Source organism: Macaca nemestrina, chromosome 16 (assembly GCF_043159975.1).
Source record: "Macaca nemestrina isolate mMacNem1 chromosome 16, mMacNem.hap1, whole genome shotgun sequence".
NCBI lineage: Eukaryota > Metazoa > Chordata > Mammalia > Primates > Cercopithecidae > Macaca > Macaca nemestrina.
Window position 1 is genome coordinate 84,282,531 of NC_092140.1, and position 26,802 is coordinate 84,309,332.

Here is a 26,802-nt window from a genome sequence, read left to right on the forward strand (position 1 = left end):
GAAACCTTCTGACATACTGCCACCTAGTGGACATTGTCCCACATTGACAAGCCTGGGACATCGCCGCAGTCAGTCTTTGCAGATTTGAAACTCCAATGTCTAAAAACAATAGAGATGAGGACATTTCACAATATTTTTTTAAAATCTTCTCATTGTGGTATTTTTCTATTTAGACTGCATTAACTTTTCATCTTTGCTGTCAGAGTACATTTAAACAGACAGGAAAACAACCAATGTGATTTTTTTTAAAATTTCAACTTTTATTTGACGCATAAAAAAATGCTGGGATTACACAATTTCTTCTCCAGGAAACAAAGTACACAAAAGATCAATGTGATTGTGTAACTGTGGTCTCTAGTACTGCCTCTCCTGAACTCAGCATCCAAGAAGTGCAATTCCCAGGAGCCTGGCTGTGCAGACTTTGTCTCTGGTCCATTGAGATCAGCTTCCTTCAGATCTTTTAAACATCTTTTCAAACGTTTTAGGATATTTGCCAAACTTAAGGAGGAGGGAGATATCTCAGAGCTGGCTCAATCTCAACAAACTAGGGCCACTTAGGAGAGATGGTACTGTGTAAGAATAAATATAAACACGAGTATTTTCAACTCCTTTAAGTAGTTATGGGAATTTTGCTCCAGGCAATTTAAACATTTACAGCAAAGGATGTGCCTGCCCCTCTTTGTAAATTCAGCTGAATAACTGCCCTAAACAAGACTTTGATAACATTCCAATTCAGGAGAGAATGTTATTAAATTGTTTTTAAGATTGTTTGACTACAGTTTGTTTTTTTTTTTTTTTTTTTCCAACTTACAAAATAATATAAATAGACCTGGAGGAGGGGCTCACACCTGTAATCCGAGCACTTTGGGAGGCCAAGGCAGAAGGATCAACCTCAGGCCAGGAGTTTGAGACCAGCCTGGCCAATACAGCAAAGCCTCATCTCTACTAAAAATATTTTTTAAATTAGCTGGGCATGGTGGCAGGCGCCAGTAATCCCAGCTACTCGGGAGGCTGAGGCTTGAGATCGCTTGAGCCCAGGAGGCAGAGGTTGCAGTGAGCTGAGATCACACTGCTGCACTCCAGCCTGGGCAATAGAGTGAGACTCCATCTCAAAAATAATAATAATAATAATAATAATAATAATAATAATAATAATATAAATAGATTTCAGCTCCAACTGAGAACATTCTCAGCTGCAAAGATATTCTGAAAAGGTCAATGACGTTGCTGGAGTCTGAGCTTATCAGACTGAAAATCTCACCTGTGCGTTGTGATGTGAATTGTGTGATCCATGTGGTACCTGTCAATCAGAGCATAGAAGAAGGAATTTGTACAGCCAGATGCTTTGGAAATCACTGGCACCAGCTCATAGCTGGGGTCTCAGGTGGCTGCCTCCCTCTGCAATACCAGCAGCAGCTGCAGAGGCATCTGGCTGGTTGAACAAGGATTTAACACCCCGTTTGCCAGATATAATACAGGGTTCATACACTTGTTAACATATGTAATGCATTCATTTTAACATCTTAATGATACCCTTCATGTAATTCTTCTCCAACCTAGTTACAAGAATAGTGCATTCATCAGCCGAGTTAGCACATGAATGCCACACATGGGTTATTTCTGAAAATGAATAGCCAGTTTCCAATTCCTGCAGAGAAGTCCTGCAGATTTCCACCTTGTAAAGAGCTAGGAAATCCATTCCCTCCTCTCCAACCTGGGTACCACTGCCTTCCTTCAAGTTTTCATCACCTCTCATTAGGACTACCATAATAGCTTCCTACCCCCTCTTCCTGTCTCCTGCCCTCCTCAAGCTGATCCACTGCGGTTAGAGAGTGCATCCTAAAGGATACATCCCTTCTTAAAATCCTCCAGGGGCTGCTTCTAGACTTCAGGTACAAGTCCACGTTCCTTACCAGGGCTTAGAAGGCCCTGTATAACTAGGCCTGTGTAATATTGTAATATAATAAGAAATACGCAATTTGTCTTCATCCCAGGTTCCTGGCACAGAGGTCCTGAAGCCTTTGGAATTTCCTGCATGACAGGTGTCATAGAAGCATCCTTTGTTATTCATAATCAGCCCCTTCCAACCTTACCTTAGTTTATGCTAATGATGTGACCCTTGGAGAATGGGTTCTGATTTCCGGAGGGACCAGTCATGTGATCAGAAGATCGGACCTTTCAGTCCTAGCCTGTATTAGTCTGTTTTCACACTGCTATAAAGAACTGGCCGAGACTGGGTAATTTATAAAGGAACGAGTTTTAATTGACTCACAGTTCCGCATGGCTGGGGAAGCCTCAGGAAACCTACAGTCATGGTGGAAGGCAAAGGAGAAGCAGACAAAGGAGAAGCAGATACCTTCATCACAGGGTGGCAGGACAGAGTGAGTGCAAGCAGGGGAAATGCCAGATGCTTAGAAAGCCATTAGATCTCATGAGACTCACTACCATGAGAACAGCATGGGGGAACCACCCCCCGTGATCCAATTACCTCTACCTGGTCCTGCCCTTGACACGTGGGGATTATAGGAATTACAATTTGAGGTAAGATGTGGGTGGAGACACAGAGCCAAATCATATCACACCCTTTGACTTCCTGACCTCCCGGTTGACGTTAACCACCAATGGCCAATGATTCAATAAATTATGTCTATGTAACGAAGCCTCTATAAAACCTCTCAACAATGGGCTTCAGCCAGGGTACCACTGCCTTCCTAGCAGGTGAACATGTCCAGGTGTTGAAGGAGTGGCATGCCCTGAGAGGCGTGGATGCTCCATGACCCTCCCCATCCCCATACCTGGCCCTAAGCATCTCTTCCATTGGGTGGATCCTGATGGTATCCTTTATAATAACCCAGTCATAGTAAGTCAGGTGCTTGCCTGAGTTCTGTCAGCCATTCACGAATACTACCAAACCTGAGTAGGAGGTCATGGGAACCTCCAATTTGTAGCTGGCTGGTCCGAAATACAGGCATCAACCTGGCACTTGTGACTGGCATCTGAAGTGGGGCAGTCTTGTGGGGCTGAGGCTTTAACCTGCTGGGGCTGTGTTACCTCCCAAGAGTTAGTGTCATCATTGAATTGCAGAACGCCCAGTTAGTGTCTGAAGAGTTGGAGAACTGCTTCGTGTGAGGGCAAACTCCACAGAGTTGGTGTCAGACGGGTTATGAGAGTGTAGAGAAAAACATTAATTTTTCACTTAGTCTGGTGACCACTGCCAACCCCCCTACTATTCCTCCCCTATATCCCCAAACCTCACCACCTGGAAGGGTGCTCTGGGATGCCATAGGTTCCAGCCACATGAAATTACTGTTAGTTCCACCTGCAAGAACCCCACCCTCCTGTACATGCAGACTTTTGCACACGCTGCTCCCTTGGAAAGATGCCTTAGCCAGTGTTTCATCAATATCTCATCCTTAATTGCAAAGCTCTTATCTCCATGGCATTCTTGGCTAACAAGGCACAGAAAGAGTAGCCGCCAGGTGTTGTGCAATAGCTAATGAGATAGGCTTTAGTATCGCTGCCTCAGCCTCTTGCTTTCCTCCCTCCCCTAAAGCTCACACTGACCTTGTAATCCACAGGATCTGGGGGAACACGTATATGCACCTGGATGGAGCTGGTGACCACAGGTTCCTTATGAAGAGTCCATAGTGCAAAAACACCCAAAGCAAGGAACTTTAAGAGCAGGATTCATTGAGTTCTCTGTTGCCTAAATACATGTTATAAAAGATCATGGTTGGTTGCCCTTCTCAGTCTAGGTTCCTTAGAGCAGAGCCCTATATGACACCAGGAAGGGAGAGGACAGGAGCACTGCGGGAGGTGAGAGCACAGGTCCTCACCCTCCCCGGAGACAGGGGGAAAATCATGAGGTGGACGAGGGGTCCAGTGGCCCAGCAGGCAGACAGGAGGAGAGAAGGCAGGTAGGGTATAAACCCCACTCATCCTGAAGGTAAAAGCCATCCTCATCTTAAATTTGTAACTTCACATTCTGACCCCTATAATTCTTTATTTTTAATATAAAAAGTACTGACTAATCAAATTCTCCCAAAGCCAAAGTCTTCTCAGCATGAATTCTACACACTCCGCACCACCACTACCACTGCACTCAGCCTCCTAATGCTCCAGCTCCTACTGAATCACCGGCCACCATCCCATGTCCATCTATGAAAATCCTCAGTGAAACACTTTACCAATATGTGAGTTGGCCTCCTCCCCAAACCCTACATACAGTCACTGGTGGATCATTTCTTCCAAAAGGAGTCTGCTAACTGGAAGAGACACGTTTTTGCAAACAGCTCATGTCCTCTACCTACCAAAGGGCTAAAGAATAGTGTGTCCTTGTTTTCATAAAGCAGACGGATGCTTTTCCTGGGAGTGCGATGGGTATGCTGGGAATAGAAAATTAGTTTTTATTGTTTAACCTTCATGGTTTAAATGAGGAAGCTTCTGCTACAGCTAAAGGTCCCCTTGGGTTTTCATAAAGTAGTCTTATGACAGCAATATCAGTCTCCATAAAGAGTCCAATTTTCAAATGTCTTACACTATACTATTGTTTAAAAAGTGTCATCTAAAAGTTTGGCAGAGTAACTGCAGTGTGGCATCTTGGACTAATTGTGCTATTTACCATGTCTCTGTTTTCCTCTGCCATTTGAAAAATAATGCCACCCTACCTTGGCAGTGCTTTCTACGTTGATAAAGCCTCATCTCTTCTGGGAAAGACTTTGCTCTCACAGACTTCTCTCTAAGAATGAGACGCAAAGGGGGTCAGAGGTACCAGGCCAGCTGCTTTAGATCCATGAGGCCAGGAAGCAAAGCGCCAAGGCTGCCAGTGAAGATGCACCCCCAACCCCAAGGTCCCTCACGTGTTCACGCTCCAAAGAGGAAAAGCACTCTCCTCTCCAAGAAGCAGGAAAACACTGAGCTTGCGAGTGACCTCCAGCCCCTTAAGAATCCTGTGGATTGATCACATGGCTGGCTAGCTTCTGGCAATATTAAATAACTCGCCACCTGAGCACTCCAAGTGCACAGAGCGCACAGGTCACTTGCGTGTTCATTAAACTTGTTCTTTAAACTTTCATTGAGCACCAACTATGTGCTTGCCACTGGGGCTGGAAATATAGAAAGGAAACATCACACAGACCCTGTCCTTGGGAAGCTCACATTCAAGTGAACCAGCCCACCCCAGGTCCGTGTGGTTACTGCTGTTACTAGAAGCCCTGTGTGTGTCCAGGAGGGCCACCTAACCCCACAGGTGGGTGGGCGGGCATCCGTGGGCTCCTTCTCCAGGAAGTAATGCCTGAGTTGGATTTTAACAGACAATTACAAAACCGACTACACAAAGAAGGGCATGAAATGGCATACAAAGGACTATGCGCAAAGGCTCATCATTCATTTATTCATCCATTCAACAAAGTTTACTGATGGAGGCTAAGAGTCAGGCGTCCTGTGGGTTTCTGAGGACACTGTTCGCAGGACAGACATGCCCTCTGCCCTCTCTGCACTTGCTGATTACAGCAGAGAGGCGGAGAGGTGAAAGGGTACGGCTAGGTCAGGAGAATTCAGCACCATAGTGTGGTGAGACCGTGGAGTACAAGTTGCGATGGAGGGGATGACATGGAGCACTCAAGGTAACAAGCCTGATGAGGCAGGGGCTGGAACGAGGCTTTCCAGAATACAGAAGACTTTTTGTTAAACGTTCAGCAGCTCAGACTTCATCCCAACAACCACAGCGATCTACTGAAGGATGCTTTAAGCAGGAAAAGAAATGACCTGTTCAGATGTGCATTTTAGAAGTCCTTCGGCTATAGAAAGGATGGACCAGCGGCAGTGAGACCAGGATGGGGTGGCCAGGTGCAAGGACCCAGGAAAGAGAGGATGATGAACTCTGTACATGTGACCACCACAGTGAGCAGAGTAGAGACAATATTTGAAGGTTTTGTAAGTCGGTAGAATGCACAGGAGCCGGGAGAGGTGAAGAGTGGATGAGTAAAAGGATAAGACCATCTTCTGACTTCCAGTTTGGGGTGGTGGAGATAACGGTATTGTCATTCACCATGAAAGACTAGATGAAATAAGAAGCAGCCATGGGCACTGAGAAGAAGAGTTCTGAGTGCTTTCAAACTTTTTGATGCATATGAGCCTTCTGGTTTATCATTATAATGATTATTTTTACTGGTACTACAACTGCCACCACTGCCACTACCTAGTGTTCTTGAAGGGCAAAGACTGAGGACAGGTGTAGCAGCCTAGTGATGTGGAAGCTAAGTGAGAATGGAACTCCCTCACACCCTGAACTTGTAAAGGTTCGAGCAAGCGTTTGTTGTCTGGTTATCTCAGAAACAGACAGCTCTTGACAATTTCCGGGACCCACCTCTTCTATACCACAGGCTTCACCCTCCTTCTCAAATACAGTCACTTCATTCACCATGGCTTCCCTGTCCACCAGTGCCTCTCACCTCTTCCTACGATGCTGTGAAGAAATCACAGAGTCTACCCCTGAACTACCAAATCAGAGTCCCCACTGATAGATCTGGAGGCCTTTTCTCTTCTCTTTTTAAAACAAGGGCCCCAACTGAATCTTAAGATCCAGCAGGTTTGGAAACACTGCTCTAAGGCACATCCTGCTCTTCAATTACACAGGCTGTACCTCTCCTGCCGCTGCTGGTAGAACAATCCAATCTATCCCTTGTCGTCATGCTCTCCAACCAAGGACCCTCAGTTTCATCCACTTCTGGAATGTTAGCCCAAGATCCCAGGCCACATAATGAAGGCTCCTCTTTCAGGCATGTCCTTCCAGCTCTCTGTTTCTTTGAAGATGCCATGCAGAATATCTTTTCTTCCATCCTGAGATACTTGTAGCATAAAGAAAAGCCCACCTCTGACATCACTCACCTGTTATTTTCCTCTTGCAAACCCTCCTGCTTCCTACCTTCTTCCCTGGGTCTCCCCTGAAGTTGAGTACAAAGCCAATAACTTATTGTTGAGCTAAAGGCAATAGATGGCCTTGGTTTTGTAGGAAAACTCTGTGGTCTTACTTCAGCTTTCCCATAAAGACAGTTTTTATAAACGCTAAATGTGATTGGGGTTGAATTGCAGTTTCCAAAACTATTATGGCAAACAGAGATGAAATCCTATTGGAAAACCACTACATGACTATGACTAACATCTTGACTTGGGAACATGAGTGCTCCAAAACCCAAGTACCCTTGTGGGTTTATGAGAAACTTTCTTCAGACACATACTCTTGTATACAAAGGCAAAGAGGCAATGAATGGGGTTTAATCCCTCCCCTCTTTTTTTAACTAATAGGCAAATGAGAAATAGTGGCATATACCAACTTCAATGATTACAATTACACAAGCAGTTACAATCGACCTAAATTTCAATTGATTTCTTATTTACTTTAGCTTAAAATAAGAATGGGCTCCTTTAATAATGAAGATTGCAATTCAAGGGGATCTGTTTCCCATATGTAGAAAACATAATCACTTAACTGATGAACTTGCTAGTTTTTAATTAACGCTCTTTTTAATCTACAAAACCTAGCAAAAGCTGTGCAGGTGACAATCCAGGTTTACTCAATAATCACAGATGCAATCTCTAAACAGACCTTTAAAACTTCCTCAAAAAGATGAATGCTGTTGAATCCACTTTCAAATTTCTCTCCCTCTCACAATCTAAATAATCCCAAAGTATTTTTACCTTTTGGAAATACAGTCTTGACCATTAACATTTTTAGTAGACTTATGTATTCTCAGAGTTAACTCTTGCTCATATGATAAGCCCACCTTCCTACCTAAATGGGGTCTAGTGAATGTCAGAGACTGTTCATTGTCCCCTCATCTCCTTCCACTCCTTTTTGCCTATTAGTTATAGGCAACTCCCTTCCTCAAGCTTTGTGGACAAATGGCTGCTCAGTTAGAGACTACCTTGTCCAGCCTCCCTTGCAGCAAGATGTGGTTTATGAGTAACTTCCAGCCGATACGACGCTGCTAGAAGTGATGTCGCTACTCCCAGGTACTGTCTTCAGTTTTCTTTTACCCTTCCCCTATCTAGAAATAACAGCAAATGGAGAAGCCAACTTGGAAACAGAGATGGAAGGTTCATGTTGAGGACAGAGGCGCATCCCTACTGGTCCTGGATGACTCATGTCTGGATTGTTATGTGAGAGAGAAAAAGCTTCTTAGTTAGTTCACAGAATGGATGGGTCTCTTTGTTACCCAGTTCAGACTATAGCAAATAACAGCGAGTATTTCACTGAGGATCAAAGTGCTACAAATCTTTGAGTACGTTAATCTTCATATTGGAGGATACTGTGAATTCTGAATTCTACATTATGAATTCTGAAGATGAGGCCAAATATGTACCTGATTCCCAGGGAATAAAAAAATAATTTCAGGTAAAAATGAATTGTTGAATAATTATGGCTCCCTGGTCTTACTTTCTGTTCTCCAGTTAAGTCTTTAGAGACTCAAAGACTTATACTCCAGGAAATGGTTGGTCGAGGATATGACAACAAGATAACTTATCGGCAGTCATTACAATACCATTGGCTTTTCATATTCTGGAGGGAAGTTAGAGAGTTTTATAAAATTCAACTCATATATGGAGCCAGAATCACGTTTTTAGTTCACATTTTAAGCCCCCCTCTACATAGCAGGCTATGCAGGGCAAAGAAGCCTGATGAAAATGTGACTGATGTGAGAGGGCCAGCTGGAGGTAACTTCTAGCAAAAATAAACCTGTGTTATTGTTCTACTGAAGCACTATTGCCTCAGGCTATCATATTCTCAATCATCAATTGTAGGACTGGTAAGACAGCATCGTATAAACGAGAACCAGGCTCATAACCTTCTGAATGGCTTTATGAGTTGGTTGATGTAAAATATTAGTTTACAGAGTTCAATAAGTTATTGATCATTTGTTCATGCTTTTCTCCGTTCATTCCTGAGAATAAATTAAGAGTGATGTATTCAGATGTGTGTGAAATGGCTGTGGCCCTTGTCCTGATGGAGCTTGCAGCTTCACTCCATGATCTTCAAAAATGGCCGACTGTGCAGCTCCAATAGGGAAAGAAGTTTTCATGCTCTCAAACGTACATATTTATTTATTTAAATATTAAATAAAATCATGCCCGTATATTTGTACATTACAAAATATTTACTAAAGCACAGCTTTTAAAAGCTAATATTAAAAAATACATATACAGAAAGTCCCTATGCTTCTTTCCCACATCCCAGGAGACAATCTTGAATGCACTGAACATCCCATTTTGGAGAAGAAAGTGATTTGTGCTATTTGTTTATCGACCTTTCTCCTGCACATTATTCTTTCAAATACCTCTGCAAGTAAGTTTCAGGAAGGCATCTGCAAACAGGTACCCGATGTGAAATGAACAAGCCAGCACACTAAAGTCAAGTGCAGTCACAGCTGGCTTTCCACCCAGTCTGGCCAGGGGTCTATGGTATGAGTGTCCTCTCTGCCATGCTGGGAGTCCTCGTTTGGATCTGAGCTCATTCCTTCCTCACCCCCCGGCTGGCAGAAGCAGGGAGGCTGCCAAAACTGGAAACAAGAATCACTTTATAAATCAGACACCATATTTGCACTAGTGTTTTCTTTATTGTCATAGACTGTTATGATAGACTTTATAAATTGTGGTTGGTAGGGTTGGATCACTAAGAGGCTTTCAGAGTTCTGTGCTAAAGGGGTTGGGGGAAGCCAAGAAAACCCAGCCACAAACAAAAATGGGGAAAAAAACAGCATTACAAGTCTGACCAAAGACATTCTGGGTAAACACCACTTTCGCACACATATAATGTGATATTGTGCTTATGTCTGGTATCTGTTACCACTGGAGGGGTTGATCTCTCAATAATGATTGCAGCCACACATGTAATTTTGTTTTAAGGGTTCACTCAATATCTGTATTAGAAATAAAACTAAGGTACAAACTGACTTAAGAATGCCTAATGCATCCATCCTATTTTTAGCATTGGCAAGAGAAATGAGAAATCTGATTATTTTGGCAAGATGTGTAGAATGTCACATTAACCGATAATCCTCATTGAAGGACAACACATTTGACAAATCATTATTTGAATAGAGTAAGGGAAGGGTAAATCCTTGGATATAGGGAAAGACATGGCAAGGTGCCGAGCACATTAAACGCACTTAATGAACATTGGTTGATTCTAATGATAAGGTATAAATAAGACTCGTCTCTTTCCTAAACATCTTGTCTTGGGGGAAGAAATGGCATCTTCTACCTTCAAACACACATTGGTATAACAGCTTTAATTTATAATTCTTTAAAAAGGATTACCTGTGTCTGATATTATTACCTATGCAAAAAGGCTAAGATCCTATAACAAAACAAAAGCAAATGTGAAATTGATGAAATAAAGTTCTACTCATCCTATGAGTCATAGTAACCTATCAGTATAATTAAGACTATGTGCCCTTAATAAGTGCAGCTGATTATTCTCGCCTGACCACCAATTTTCTCCTTATGGTTTGCCAAGTAGTGAATCTCTCATTATGAGTGTTACTCATTTGGAATGAGGCATCATGTCTCCAAAAGGATCCTAAACTAGTGAAAATTCAGCCATTATTGCTCAGTAACACCTTTATACACAAATTGCTTTTCATACTGCCTGAGTCACTTAGAAATCTCAAAGGAAGTGGGACGATGTTCTGATGAGGGAGGAGGTGGTAGAAAAGTTCACTGAAGCCACACTAAGTGTTAATGGACACTATTGCCAGTGAACAACAATTGGCTACCAAGTACTCTCTCAATCTGGGATTTATTTTTACTTAGGACAAGAGAAATTACTATAACTTTTAAAAAAGGATAAACAATATGTTTTTTAAGAATTCAGAAGATGTTCACTTATTTAAAGTAATGTTGTATTATATTAAATTATACACACACATACATTCACACACAGAGAGACACACAGTAAGCCATTTGTTCTCTTCCATGGATTTGTCTGCTATCCTTGGCCCAAGTTATACTGCAAAAATTATGATGACTGTGCATAGTTATGTCTTTACATTATCCAATCGTATTTTAAATGCCTCTGTAGTGGTTTCTAGTTTTATTCCTGTAAACCTTGTACATTTCTTGTTACGTTTATTTTTAGAGCATTTAAAAAATTATGAATGAAATCTTTCATTTATGTTTTCTAGTTATTTGAAATAAGGACAGCTAGTGATTATTACTTATTAATTTTTACAAACTGATTTATTTTATTCTGCTTGTAGCAATTCAGCTTCTTTGGAATTTTCCTAAGTATATAATCATATCACATGCAAATTCTGCCCTCTTTTCTCTCTATATATTTTCTTATTTCATTCTCTTGTGTAATTACATTAGCTGGCACCTTCAGAACGACATTAAATAATGTAAGGACAGTGGGCATCTTCGTCGTGTTCCTGACTTTAAGAAACATGCTCTTACGTTTAATCACTAGGTAACTTTTAGTTTGAGACATTCATAGTAACATCAGGAATTCATCCAGTTCTGTTTTCTAATGGATTTTAAACATCAGAAATAGTGCAAAATTTTGTCAATCACTTTTCAGGATCTATAAGATGATAATATATTTTTTTCCTTTAACCCGTTGGGATTGAACCATTCTTGCAGTCTCATAATGTTAATCATCTTTTTCCTTCCTTCCTTCCTTCTTTCCTTCCTTCCTTTCTTTCTTTCTTTTCTTTTTTTTTTTTTTTTTCGGGGTCTTGCTACGTCACCCAGGCTGCCAGGCTGGAGTGCACTGGTGCAACCGCAGCTCACTGCAGCATCCAGGTCCCAGGCCCAAGCTGTCCTCCCACTTCAGTCTCCTGAGTAGTTGGAACCACAGGCACAGGTTGCCATGCCCAGCTAATGTTTTTTTAACTTTTTGTAGAGATGGAGATCTCACTATGTTGACCAGCATGTTCTCAAACTCGTGGACTCACGTGATCCTCCCATCTGGGCCTCCCAAAGTGCTGGGATTACAAGTGTGAGCCACCACGCCTGCCCTCGTTCATAATATTATTTATTTTCAGAATTAACTTGGCTGATTTTCCATATTTATTCCTCCATAAGAAACTCAAAGGGTAACTTTCAAGAACCAGCACACCACTGAAATAAAAAGTTTATCTCGTCATTTTGAGGAGTTACAACATGGGTCAATCTAAATAGAACATTAGGACACAATCTTTTGCCTAATCAGAATTACCTTAATATGAAATGCCATTTTGAACTAGCAGATTGCCCCTAGTGCATGTCAATAGGTTGTTTATAGACAGATTACTCAGTATTTAAGAGATAAGCTTCACAAATGGGATAAAAAGCAAACGAATGAAAACAAAATGTAAAACAGAACAATAAAAATGAATAGATTAACAGAATTGCTGTTGCTATAGCTCAAAAATTATACTGTAAGATTAAGGATCACTGAGTTTAAACATATACATCTACTCTGCATAAAGTCAAGCACCTACACACTAATTATAAGGAAAAAGTAATTTTCATAAGCAATGTGTTTTCTTATAGACACATTAAACTAAGAGGTACTTCATGCATTCTATGCAACTAGAACCTATGATGATCATGTTTAAGTTTTTTAATCAACAGTTTCTTCTTTCTTAGTGATGCATGAAATAACAAAGTAGGCTGAAAATTGGTATCTTAGATTCAATAAAATACAGCAAATCTCAACTTCCAGGGTATTACAGACGTTCACCTTTGTTAGCTGGCTTTATAAAATAGCTATATCTTCCTACCTCTACCTCTGATGGTATTACAGACGTTCACCTTTGTTAGCTGGCTTTATAAAATAGCTATATCTTCCTACCTCTACTTCTGATGGTATTACAGACGTTCACCTTTGTTAGCTGGCTTTATAAAATAGCTATATCTTCCTACCTCTACTTCTGATGGTATTACAGACGTTCACCTTTGTTAGCTGGCTTTATAAAATAGCTATATCTTCCTACCTCTACCTCTGACACATGTCCTCTTTTTAAATAATTATATTACTACGTGTGGATTTCTAAAAAAATAAACTAAATTAAAATTAAATTTAGAGGTAAGGGCTTTGAGAACTTCAAGAGTTACTCTGGAATGACCAGAGACCCAGGGAGTTGCTAGATAGAGGCTGGGATGTGTAAATGGATGCATGCATGCATGCAGGTATGTAACGCACACACAGGTTTTCCACTGGGGTCACTGTTTGTGTTCTATCTGGGTTTTGGTGGAGTCAGTGAGTAAAATAATTCTCCGGCTGCAGAATTCTCAGGTGGTTTTGTCCAGGAAAGTAAAACTGGCAGTTATTACAGTGTCTCCCAACTGGTGCTGTCGGTATAAGAGAAGTCATTGGTCTGCTCTGTCCCTAGCTCTTCTCTTGTCACTCAGCTCTCCCAGAAAATGAGAACACGGACACAGAATCTCCATCTCACATTGCTTCCTGCTCTCCCTACTTCACCGCAGATGACAGCAAAGGACCAAGAGTTACAACTGCTTCTCATCAGAGCCCTGGATCAACAGATGTGCGATAGGGGGTCCTGCCATTATGAAGCCAAACAGAAAGGAAACAGCTACCAGAAAGTTCTGTGAACTGAGCGGATGGTTTCTAAGTCAGGGAATTCAAACTAGCAAACTGACTCACAGACAGGCCACAGCCACCTTAGTCTCTCTTCCAAGCGGGAATTTAAATCCCTCCTCTTTAAAAGAAAAAAGAAAAGAAAGAAAATAATATTTGCATGAATGTCCCTGGTTGCCATAATCAATCACTACCAACTTCAAAAGAATTCCGCTAATCTCTTTAAAGCATTCCCTGTAGCTCTTTTACAAATTATTAGAATAAAAAGAACAAAGTCAACAGCACTTAGCCAGTTTTAATTTTCAGTATTGGTAGAGTCAGCAAGGGCCCTTGACTTATCAGCCTCAGTGTGGACTTACCTTTTGCACAGCTCCTTGAAAGGCCTGTTTAATTCTCCTACATGAATCAGGTATTAATTTTGTATCTTGACTCTCCAGAGTTGTGTCTTGAAAATCTGCATTTTCATGGAGTCTCAAAATTCTATAAATGCAGTGAGTGCTATCTTCTGATATTCTATTAGGATCCATCTGGGGAGGAGAAACAGTAAGGAGGTTAGAGTGCTTATCACGAATCATCCTGCTATTTAATGAAGTGTGACTTCAGAACAAAAAATTCATACTTGCAAGAGTCTTTATGTCCCCAACAATCAATAGTTAATACAATGACCCTCAAGATGTGAAAACATGACTTCTAATTCATTTGAATGAGTAGCTGACTGTCATCCACAGGACAAGGCACCGTTAGTCCTGCGGTGGGCTTTTAACAATGACAGAAGTGTATGTGCGTGATTCATGGGGGAAATTGTCAAATTGTCTGACAACATGAAAGTGTTCATAGAGGGGAGGGGCACCAAGGAAATCACATGTGATCACTGTAGGGAGAGGAAGCTTTTTGTCTTTAAATCAACTAGATGCAACATGCTAGCTGGGATTATGAGGCCCACTTTGAAATGCAAAGCATGAAGCCTACCTAAAACAGGTGAAATCAACATCATCTTGAACCACCATGTTTGCCTGGTCTTTTTTCCTTAATCAGCCAAAGAAGGGAGAGAAAAATCCATTTTTTACCTCTAAACAAAACTCGAAGTCAGACGTGTAATCTCTCTTTTTTGTTGACTCTCTCATCAGTGTTTCTCAAGCCGGAATGGTATACCTGTCAGGGGGTGTTCGGGAACGGGTGCAGGTGATATCTGGTGTCATCACATTAGGGTGGGGGGGCTGCATGAGCAGATATTAGAGATGTGTGCTGGAGGGATGCTAAGATTCCTGTCATGTAAGGAATTGTTCCACCCAAAATATACTCATTGAGTAATTAGCTGATTGCCTGTTAAGAATAGGTGTCCAGCATTAGAATATCTTTAATGACTACTCTTTAAAATTGTCAGCCTGCTCCTTCCAAGCCTTTGCAGCGGTTTCAATTGCCAAGTAAAGGGTGGCAATAATTAGCTATCACCTGTTTTAATAATGAGAATTTAATTTGTCCTCTTGGTTTGTTAAATATTCAAGGTACTTCATCTGTATTCTCTTATTAGCTGGCACAAACTAGGCGAAAAAGAAAAGCTACGTAAGTTTACAAAGCTCAGTCAAATTAATGACAAGTCTCTCTTTCTCTCTTTTAAAAAGTAATCGGAATGATGTGTTAGTTTATTAACCAACCGTTAGAAATAAACTAAAAAGAGCCTATCCATATCTGAGATTCTCAAAATGAAATGACAGCCTTTTTTTTTTTTTTTTTTTTTTTTTTTGAGATGGAGTCTCACTCTGTCACCCAGGCTGGAGTGCAATGGCACCATCTCAGCTCACTGCAAGCTCCATCTCCCGAGTTCACACCATTCTCCTGCCTCAGCCTCCCAAGTAGCTGGGACTACAGGCACCCGCCACCACGCCCAGTTAATTTTTTTGTATTTTTAGTAGAGATGGGGTTTCACCCTGTTAGCCAGGATGGTCTCAATCTCATGACCTCGTGATCCTCCTGCCTTGGCCTCCAAGGCAGATTACAGGCGTGAGCCACCGCGCCTGGCCAAAATGATAGCCTTTTAACAAATGTACACTCACGAATACAAATTTTATTCTTCCAGTCTTGCACATATAAGGACTATCTATAATCATCACGGAAGAGACACCACCGTGAAGCAAAACTGTGTACAATCTGTATTTATTTTTCCTATATTCTTTAGAATAATTAATACAAGTCATAATATGTGAATTTTTATACAAGGAAAGTTTTCAATCACACACTTCGCAAAAAAAGGCTTACTTATGCCAGTGTGTATCCCACAAGACCAGAAAAGCCTAGGCAACTGATATGAAGGGTCACTGGGTTTAGACCTCAGGAAAGAAGAATCATGCAAAGGCCTGAATTGACACACCACCAGAAAACTGCTGAGCCAAAGCAATAATGTGGCCTTAGTGGGGAAATGCCTGGGGACCCTAAACTTGGTTAATCTGGAGTCCTGCCAACAAGCTAAGAGCTGCCTAACAGAAGCAGCAGTCCCCTTTATTCTTTTTCTTTCTCTTTTTCTTTTCTTTTTTTTGGAGACAGGGTCTTGCTCTGTCACCCCCACCCAGGCTGGAGTGCAGTGGCATAATCATAGCTCACTTCAGCCTTGAAATCCGTGGGCTCAAGCAATCCTCCTTCCTCAGGCTTCCAAGTAGCTGCGACTACAGGTGCAGGCCACCATGCTTGGCTAATTGGCTAATTTCTTTCTTTCTTTTTTTTTTTCTTGGTAGAGATGGGGTCTTGCTATGTTGCCCAGGCTTGTCTTGAACTCCTAGGCTTAAGCAATCCTCCCGCCTTGGCCTCCCAAAGTGCTGGGATTACAGGCATGAGCCACTGCGCCTGGCCCCTATATTCTTGATGCTCAGGGTAGTCCATTCAGTAGCATCATGGGCTCACTGAGGGCTTGCTAGAAATGTAGAATTTCAGGCTTCACCCTGGCATACTGCCTGGGAATATGCATTTTAACTAGATCCCAGGTGATTCTTACACACATTACAGTTTAAGAAGTCATGCTTGAAAATATAGATTTTCTACTATTAAAACAATTCCAAAGTTCCCTGGATACCAATTTTAAAATTGTTTCACAAGTGACATCAATTAGTACAAAGATACTCCAACAGTTAATCACGGTTACTGATTTGATGCAAATAAGTACAATGCAAAGATTTTGTCCCCTTTCTGTTAAAAAAAATGCCCACATCCAGATCCCATCTCACTCCTATCCCAACCCTCACTGGCCAATTTCATCAACATCCCTAAGGGTAGGGTCCAATCATTGAACCTCTTCCCAAATACTTCAAATGTGCAATTGAGAACCACTGTTTTGGAAGGCAGCATTAGAGCTAAAATATGTATAAAACCCCATCCATTGTTTTTTCCCAAAAGAAATCAAGAATGCATGGCATAATTGCTTTTAATATACTCATTTATTTTGTTTACTCAAGGATCACACATTAGAAATTTATTTTTAACCCACAACCACATGTCTTTCTCATTCCAGTGCCCTTGCAGCTCTCCTTTCCTGCAAATGGATACTAGGAGAAGAGGGAGGAGGAGAGGTTCAGGGTGCAAGGCCAGCCACACACACAGGTAAATGAGGGTCTCTAAGCTGAAGGAACTGCAGAGCAGGGAGGGAGCCAGACGGATGCTGGACCCTCAGCAAATGCCCACAAACTGACTGAACGAATGTATCACCTACCCAACAACTTATCTATTGGCACACATTAGTCTGGTTGGAGGACTGCATGATTGAAAAAGTATACTCTTTTAACTACTAATCTGATAATCTGCATATTACAATCAGAAACAGACATATCTGTAGTGTTGCAAATTATTAGAAAAGACTTTGCAGTAAATTAGACATACAAGGCACTGGGCTAGATGCTACGAATAAGGTGGTAGGCCGGGCGCGGTGGCTCAAGCCTGTAATCCCAGCACTTTGGGAGGCCGAGACGGGCGGATCACGAGGTCAGGAGATCGAGACCATCCTGGCAAACACAGTGAAACCCTGTCTCTACTAAAAAAATACAAAAAACTAGCCGGGCGAGGTGGCGGGCACCTGTAGTCCCAGCTACTTGGGAGGCTGAGGCAGGAGAATGGCGTAAACCCGGGAGGCGGAGCTTGCAGTGAGCTGAGATCCAGCCACAGCACTCCAGCCTAGGCGACAGAGCAAGACTCCGTCTCAACAACAACAACAAAAAAAATAAGGTGGTGTGCAAAGCAAGCAGTCCCTGTCTTTATGGAACTTACACGTCATTGAGGAATGCAGAAATTCAACCAAAAGTCACAGTAAACTGAGTAGCAAATGAATTCATTGTACTTAGACATGTCTAAAAACATGAAGTGAATCTTGAATATCTTACTTAAAATGGACTGTTAAAATGCATTTGTCAGATAACGTGGTGCCTATGAAATAAACTGCCTCATTTTCTTTTAACTTCCTTGAAACTTAATCATTTGTAGGGTTAAATGAGGCAGGATGCTTGACGTTTGTGCTACTTCGTTATCTGTGTTTTCAAACAGGCAGTGCACACCTCTACATCAGATTTTCAGTAGTGACTGCTGTCCTAGCTAACAAACAACTAGGGAGGTTGGTTTGTGCATATTGGGGGATCGAGGGAAGAAGTTAAAAGAGCACAAGATCTTGAGTTTTCTGAAAAGCTTATCTTTATAGCTAAACCCTAAGCTTTGAATATGGTTATACGGATGTTAAAGACACACACACACACACACACACACACACACACACACACACACACACAGAGCAACTTTTTGAAAGGGTTTTTTTTTTCTTTGTAAACCAAAGTATGAATACTATGTGGTAAATATATAGCAGAAGCCACACACTATTTTCTCTTTGGCAGGGTGGTGGGGGAAAAGCCAAGCTACACTGGATCAAGTAGATATATATTTTTTAACATCGAGGCACACGCAATCTGCAAACATTTAGGAGGCTGATTCAATTTTATCTATTCACACATTTAAGAAAACAAAACTTTTTAAATAGCCACTGTAATTTTTACACTATTCTCGGCATTCTTCTAAATGCATTTAAAAACTCAAACTGCTTTTCCTTGAGGATTTGTATACCTTCTTTTCTCCACCTTTAAACAAAAACAATAAAACTAATTCCTCATTTTTAACTGTAAACTACAAACATGTTACTAGATACTTTGTTCTCATTCAAATGCATTTAGAAACCCCAAATAGTTGATTCACAACTTTAGTGGGAATCATAAAACTACTATGATTTATTTGGTACCAAGTTCCAATCCAAAAGAGCCGACATGAGTGAAAATGTTAAATCAGTGGCAGGTCATATGGAGACTATTCTCTTAGCTAGGACTTTCAAAGAAGGTATCTAACACATATAAAACGGGAAAGAATTACAGAGTGAACCCCAATGCACCCATCAGTGCTTCAGCTATTACCAATGTATGGCAAATCTTTTTTCATCTGTAAGCAACCAGAAATTATTTTGAAACAAATTCCAGACACCATAGCAGTTTTATCTGTAACTATTTCAGAATGTATCTCAAAATGATTAGGACTCCTTTGGGTAACAATTGTAGACACAATAGCCAGTAAAATGCATCCAGATCTAGCGGTATATTCATATGAACACATTGTTACTAATATTTTTTCTTTACTGAAGGAGATGACCTTTTTAAAATGCAGTACAAAATTGGGTTCGGAGTAATGGCTAAATTATTTTGCACAAGTCAAAGGAACCGAATCTTCATGGTATTTAAGAAAACCGTACCCAGAAGTCTGATGATATTAACTTCTCCAAAGGAATATTTTCTGGCTAGACTTACTAACTCACATGTTTACTTTGAAAAAGAGTTCTGAGTGTTTCACTATTTATCCATACAGCATCAAGACTGCTAAATGATGATGGGAGATCACTGAAAGCCCCGACTCCTCAGCCCGCGGGGACCACCGAGAATTCCTAGGGAAAAGCTGAACAACTCTAACAAGAGCCCAGCAGGTCACTCTTTCCTACATAGCCATGCCACCGATTTCCACAGCTCCTGCCAAGTCAAGCTGTTCATGGTTCCTAGAACTCCTTCATTTCTGACTGCTCTTTCAACATTGGACACTCTTCACTGTTATGGCAATGAAAATGCCATATCCCTAAGGTGTTAGAAAAGATAGACAGTGGAGAACTAGTGCCTCTTTGATCCCTTTTCTGAATGTTGCTCTTTTGTTTGACTAAGAATTTTAATGGTTTTATTAGGCCCCTCGGCTCCATGCCCATAGTAAGTGGACACTGAGTGTTGAATAAATGATTCTTAATTCATTCCATGGCATGTGATGGTGCCATGCACAACGCTGGCATTCCATGCACAAGCACTAAATGGGATGATTATTAACAAAATGCTGGATGGGAAAATGGGTAAACCATTCTTATTGCAACACACTCCAATGAAAGAAAGACGTTTAGTCACTTTCACATAGATTTGTGTTATCTGTGTTGCAAGTAAATCACTCAAAAGTTGTCTTTTTAGAAAAAAACTCTCAATGGGTAGATTATATTTAATGCAGATTTTCTTAAGTGTGGCTCATTGCATTTCTACTTTTAGTAGGTAATCACACTAGTTCTAGAAAATGCAAACTAGCGGATAATGAATTCTTAACAAAAAGCCTATGATTAAAAGTAACGGAGTTCGAGACATTGGCACATGTCAAAAAACCATACAATCCAAGCAATGCCATGTTTTGATGCATCCCGTTTGGTTTAGTAATCACCTTTGAATCTGAAAACGAATGTAGTCCAAACCCAACTTTCTTTTCCCATAAAAAAAAAAATGCACAGTCAGCCCCCCACTTCCTCTGAGAAAGAGTTCACAGCACCAGACAAGAATATTTGAATGAATCCAACCAACTGCACTGCAATTTCCAAGAAAACACAAGAGCATAAACCACCAGAAAGCATAATATTACAAATTTACCCCTTCCTTCCTACTATCTCCCTGCAGTTCCTAGCCGTCGTGCAAAAAACCTCTTCATCTTTTCGAAGGTTGGTTATTTGCTAGACTGTAGTAACACCGTGCCATCACACACACCTCGCTTCCTTCCTCCGCCCACCTCCCTGACAGGCACGTGGGGCTGTCCTTCTTCCTTCACCCCCACAGGACAGCGCCACAGCCGCAGAGCCCCCATGCCGAGCCCGCGCCTCTCTGGTCGCGCCGTGTCATTCTGCCCACCCACTGGGCGACCTGGGCACGAGCACCGCGACCTCCCGCTCTGCGCAGCCCTCCAGCCCTGGGGCCCCAGCACACCTGCAGAGCAGCCAGGCGCAGGCACCGAAATCCGCCGGGTGGTGGGTGGGAAGAGAAAGGTAGATGCCCAAGTGAAGGCGCTAAATTTTTTTCCTACATGAACAGAAGTTGATTCTTAACTTCAAGTGAGAAATGACAGGGAGAAAAAGCATGCAATCACTACCAGAAGAGGTGAGAAGCCAGTGTTGTTTCCCAGCCTGGGGACGAGGTGAGATTCAAACCCATCGTCTGGCCAGGGGAGCCTGCTCTCGGCGCACCGCGGAGCTGGGGTGCGTGCGCGGAGAGAGAGCAGAGTGCGCCCAGAGAGAGCAGAGTGTGCCCGACAGCCCCGCGCCAAGTTGTCCCCAAACTCGACACCCCCTCTCTCAGAGTCACTTTCCCCCTCCTGAATATGCAAGCTCTGGGGAGCCCAGCCCCGCGGCCGGACTCAGTTTTCAAGTGCAGGGGAAGGAGAAGGGCGCTCCCGGCCGCGCGCCCATGGGAATGTGGCCACTCACCTGCGCTCTGAAGTAGAGGAACAGGGCGACGCTGCAGACGACCTGGCCCAGCCCCAGCCCAAGGAGGGCCACGAACATGGAGCGGGAGGCGGCGGGGGGCTGATGCGGCGCAGGCGGCGGCGGGGTGTGCAGGGGGCCCTCGTGCGGGGCTCCGGGGCCGCCGCCCATCTCCTCCGAGCCACGCAGGTACTTGGTGTAGTCTCTGCTGGCGCGGCGCATGGCGCTCGGCCCTCTGGCTCCGGCGTTCTCCTCCCTCTCCTGCTCCCTCCCCTTCTTGTCTGCGGCCAACTCCGGAGGCTGCGGCGGAGCCTCGACGTGGGGCGCCGACTTGGAGCCCGGCTTTGGCTCCTGGGGCGCGCGGGCAAGCGGGCAGGGCGCCCGGCAGCCCCAACTCTTATAAACCGCTTGGAGAGCGCTGGCCTCGGGAGCCAATCAGCCCCAGGCGAGGCTGCCTCTTCCACTCCCACCTCTGGCTCGCCTTCCTTCCTTTCGCCCTCCCTCTCTCAATCACTGTCACTGAAGGGCCTCCTTCGTGGGGGCCCTCCGAGGAGGAGGCTGGGGGCGACTCCAGTGGTTCCAGACTCCGCCTGCCATTCTCAGCTGTCTTTCTGGAGGTCCAAGAGATGGCCTAAGGAAGACGCAGAGGAGACCTTTGCTAAAGGATAAGGATTGCACCTCAGACATTCCTCCTGCAGTTCACATCCTGGAGTCTCGGTTTCCTCCCTAGGATTTAGAAAGTTGAATTTGATGGTTTCTGAAGACCCTTCCTGTCCAACCTCGTCCCCCAAAGTGCTTCCAAATAAAGTTTCTCAAAGTATTTTCGAAGACTTCGAAAATTCCAGAATCCCCTTCCCATATCCCTATTTCTGCATCTTGATCGTGATGCTGAGTGAGGCAGGTCTTGAATGTGGCAGTAGAGAGCCCATAGACACTAATTCTGACTTTATAAAGGTGAAAACGGTGCAGAGAAAAGGGTAAAGGGGTGTGTAGCCAGAAGCAAGCATCCGAGGAGGGCTCACCCAACCGTCAGGAAAGAGATGTAACACGAAGCTGATAATATAGTTAAATGTTAGTTTCATTGCTAAAGAAACCTTGCTAGGACTTTTTAAAAACCTCTATTCAGAACTGTGGCCCTTAGTGAGAAAACAAAAATATTAACATTGCTCACAAAATTCTGATACTTCAGAAGTAGGTTGCTGACCAATTTAAACACCCATGAAACTTAGGATGTTTCCACTTTTTTATTAATACTGTCATCCCACAGTATCCATGGGTTCTACATCTGTGGGTTCAGTGAGCCATGGATCAAAAATATTTGGAAAAAAAAAAAAAAGGATGGCTGTGTCTGGACTAAACGTGTAGACTTTTTTTCTTGTGATCATTTCCTAAATGATTCACAACTAGTTACATAGCATTTACATTGTAGTAAGTATTATAAAAATCTACAGATAATTTCAAGTATATGGGAGGATGTCTGTGGGTTAAAAGCAAATACTATGCCATGATATGTTAAGAAACTTGAACATCCATGGATTTTGGTATTTGCGGGCAGGGGTTTGATGGTGTCCTGGAACCAGCCTTCCATGGATATCAAGGGACTACTATGCCTTTTTATTTTGCATCCTCTTTCTGCCTAATTCGCTAATGAGTACTTCTCTAGGCAACATTTGTGACAAATGACAGGTCTCCGAGTTATTAAAGCATGTGTTCTAAATTGAACACTTAGACCTCAGTAAATGTTAAAGAAGAGTGACCAGGTTGGATTTTTTTTTAAAGTCACCCATACAAAGAAAATGATCTATTCAAATTCAAAAATGCCTTTAGCATTTATATGTGTATCTAGCTTGGTGGAGAAGGGACAAAAAATTTTCAAACTCAAACATACAAACAATTGATGTTAATCTTCTACTACTTGTAGTCTTTGGCCTCTTCCTAGTTTTTGTTTGTTAACTTTGGGAAGTAGGTTTATTGTCTTCTTCTCTTCCTCCTCCTCCTCCTCTTTTTCCTCATTCTCTCCTCCCTCCTTGACTCAGGAAATAATTCCGTATTTCTTCTTTCTTATAAATATTTATTGGGATCAAAGATTTTAAAAATGTGTTATAACAGCTAAACCCACAATGACTTTACTATAGTGTCTTCCATTCTTTTTAATGGGTTTTTATACAATGTTTTATACATCTTTTTAATTCCTTGACATCTTGATCCTCAGGTTGCAAGAAAGTCCCTCAAATCATGTTCAGGTGTGCTTGACCCAGGAGCTTCATATATGGGACCATATGTTACATTCCTACAGAGTTCTTCATATGACATTTCTACTAGAACTCCAAAAATGTCATCCTACTATATTCTGGCTTCCATAGACTGTATTAGATACTCCACTGTCAGTCTACCTGCTGCTCTTTCACAGGTAATGTATTTTTCTTGCCCATGTATTTACTTATTCCTTTGTCAACATTCACTCTCCAATTAATAGGTAAACTCCATATGTTCAAGGACTCCTGCTGTATTATTCACCTCTATAACATTCACCATTTCCTAAAATGTTGTTGCCTGCTATAGTAGGTGCACAGTAAATACTTGCTGAATAAAATTTGAGCAAAAGAATCTTCAAAGCCTCTGCCAGTCTCCCAGTCTAAGCCACACTACATCTTATCTGAATGAATCACACTTGCCTTCTGAAGAATTCTGTGCATACTGATCAGGATTTTCTTCTAAAAAAAAAAAAAAGTATATGTCATTTCCATACCTGCAATTCTTTAATGGCTTCTAAGAGTTGTTGGTATAAAGTCGAAACTCTGGAAATTAGAAACTGTCAATAGGCCAGGCGCAGTGGCTCACTTCTATAATCCCAATGCTTTGGGTGGCCGAGGCATAGGATCACTGGAGCCCAGGAGTTTGAGAATAGCCTGGGGAACACAGGGAGACTCTATCTTTACAAAAAATGAACAAATTAGCCAGGCATTTTGGTGCACATCTGTGGTCCCAGTTACTCAGTAGGCTGAGACAGGTGGATCGCTTGAGCCTAGGAGGTCAAAGCTGCAGTGATCCATGATCATGCCACTGCACTCCAGCCTGGGAGACAGAGCAAGATTCTGTCTCAAAAATTAAAAAAAAAAAAGATAAAAAAAAAAATCTAATGTTCCTTCACAAGTTGGCTCAAGACTCCTTTTCTATATCAGCTTCAAATGCTTACCCTTAACTGGAGTACTCCTCTCTCCAACTCCTACACCTGGAGGACTCTCCCACTTGTCTTTCCTTACTCAGCTCAAATGTTGCTTCTCTAGAAGTCTTTCTCAGGTCTCCTAACCCAGGTGGCTCCCTCTGTTTTATGCTCCCATGGCACCCTTAAATTCTCCTGTCATGTCACTCACGCATTTCTTCATTTTATTCTACAGATATGTCAGAGAGAACCCCTATATGCCAGCACTGGGCTGGATCCTAGAAACGTGGTGATCAAGATAGAACATGGGGCTTACACCCTAGTGGGGAAAAAAAAAAGATTCAACAAATCATCACACAAATCACTAACAAAACCGTGATTAGTACTTTGAAGGCAAAGTGCAAGTCCAATGAGAATCTTATAATGATACTAGGGTCTTTAGACTGGAGATTAAAAATGTTAGATTTAACATTTAAATGTATACAATTAGGTCTTTAGACCCTAGTATTATTACAAGACTCTCACTGTACTTGGACTTTGCAAGTACAATGCAAATGTGGGGAGTCAGAGAAAGCTCTTAGGCAAAGATAATGTTTTGAACTACTCCCAGAGTAACCACCACCCAGAGAGAAAGTGGCCAGAAGCTATCCTAAGCTGAGAGTGATTGTATTATTAACATGTCTTCCCAATTGCATGTCTGTCTTATTTATCATACATTCATTAATATATTTATTTTAACAATATATTAATCAATTCTTTATCAAAATTATAAAATAGTTAATGTGAACAAAATAGTTAAATAAAATAGTTAAGTGAAAGCCTTGTAAGCTAATAGGTATTAAGAGATGCCAAGACCCCAGAACATAATTGAAGATTCAAAGTTTATGTCAATACTCCACTATAAATAACACAATGTTTAGATCAACATTTCTCAAACTCTATTTCCTACTACCTTAGTGTATTAACATAGAATTCTTTTGGACTCATGTGAAAATGGATTGGTTCATGTTATGGAAAACTAGGGCTAAGTCTAGCTTCAGGAATGGCTGGATACAAGTCTGAATTAAGTGCCTTTCCCTTGAGCCAGGGAATTAAGTTAACCCCATGTGAACCTCATGTCATGGACTGAGAGGAGGCAGAGATATTTGTCAAAGGAAAATTAAAGTGCAGCTATGAGAAGGATGAGGAATTGCCGCACTGCTGGGCAGGTACAAATACTAGCTGTTCATGATCAGTCATTTGCTAGGTCAGCAATTTTCAAACTTTTTACATTCTTCAAAATTATTGAGAACAACAAAGAGCTTTTATTTGTGTGAGTTATATTTATAAATATTCGGTGTAATCAAAATCCAAGCAGAAAATTTTACCATATTAGCATGTTAACATAATGTTAATATAATTTTATAACTGACTCATAATACTTTTATAAAATTATTTTATTTTAAAAAACAGATTTTCAAAAAATAAGTAGGGAGAAACGTGTCACTGTTTTACATTTTTTCACATCTCTGCTATTGGCCTGATAGAGTCACATTCAGTCCTGCACTCACTCTGCTACAATATTGTACATCATGCAGCCTCTAGAAAACTTCACTGTATGAATGAAAATGAAAAAGGAAGTCATTCATTATTATCATGACACACTTTTCACTTTGCTGAACTCCAGAGAGGATCCAGCTTCTAGAGGTCACCTAAATTCCTTGGTTCCTTCATCTCCAAACCTCATTACTCCAGTCTCTGACCTCTGATTCTGTCCTCACAACTTCTCTCTGACTCTAATATCTCCCTCTTTTTTTTTTTAATTTTTATTTTTTTGAGACAGAATCTCACTCTGTCACCCAGGCCGGAGTGCAGTGGCAAGATCTCGGCTCACTGCAAGCTCCGCCTCTGGGGTTCACACCATTCTCCTGCCTCAGCCTCCTGAGTAGCTGGGATTACAGGTGCCCGCCACCAGGCCCGCCTAATTTTTTGTATTTTTAGTAGAGACAGGGTTTCACTGTGTTAGCCAGGATGGTCTCCATCTCCTGACCTCACAGTCCACCCACCTCAGCCTCACAAAGTGCTGGGATTACAGGCGTGAGCCACCGCGCCTGGTTAATATCTTCCTCTTATATTAAGAACCCTTGTGATTACATTGGGCCCTCCCAGACTATCCAGGATCATCTCTGCATCTCCAGATCCTTAACTTTTACATTAAATAGTTAATTTTATTTTACATAAAAATAAAAATAAAAAGCTTAGGATAGCTTCTGGCCACTTTCTCTCTGGGTGGTGGTTACT

At 41.9% G+C, this 26,802-nt stretch overlaps 1 protein-coding gene across 2 annotated transcripts in view; it reads right to left on the minus strand.

Annotated features, from left to right (window-relative positions):
* LOC105491723 (TNF superfamily member 11) overlaps nt 1-26,802 on the minus strand; it is a 104,419-nt gene that overhangs the window by 12,838 nt on the left and 64,779 nt on the right. Inside the window, exons 1-2 of one of the 2 annotated variants that reach the window (XM_011758370.3) lie at nt 21,363-21,734; nt 13,942-14,109 (exon numbers count right to left, since the gene is read on the minus strand). In XM_011758370.3, coding sequence (XP_011756672.1) covers nt 13,942-14,109; nt 21,363-21,581 — 387 coding nt within the window. In that variant the 5' untranslated portion in view covers nt 21,582-21,734. Of the gene's footprint in view, nt 1-13,941; nt 14,110-21,362; nt 21,735-26,802 lie in introns of those variants that run through there. The other variant, XM_011758371.3, reaches the window with a different exon arrangement.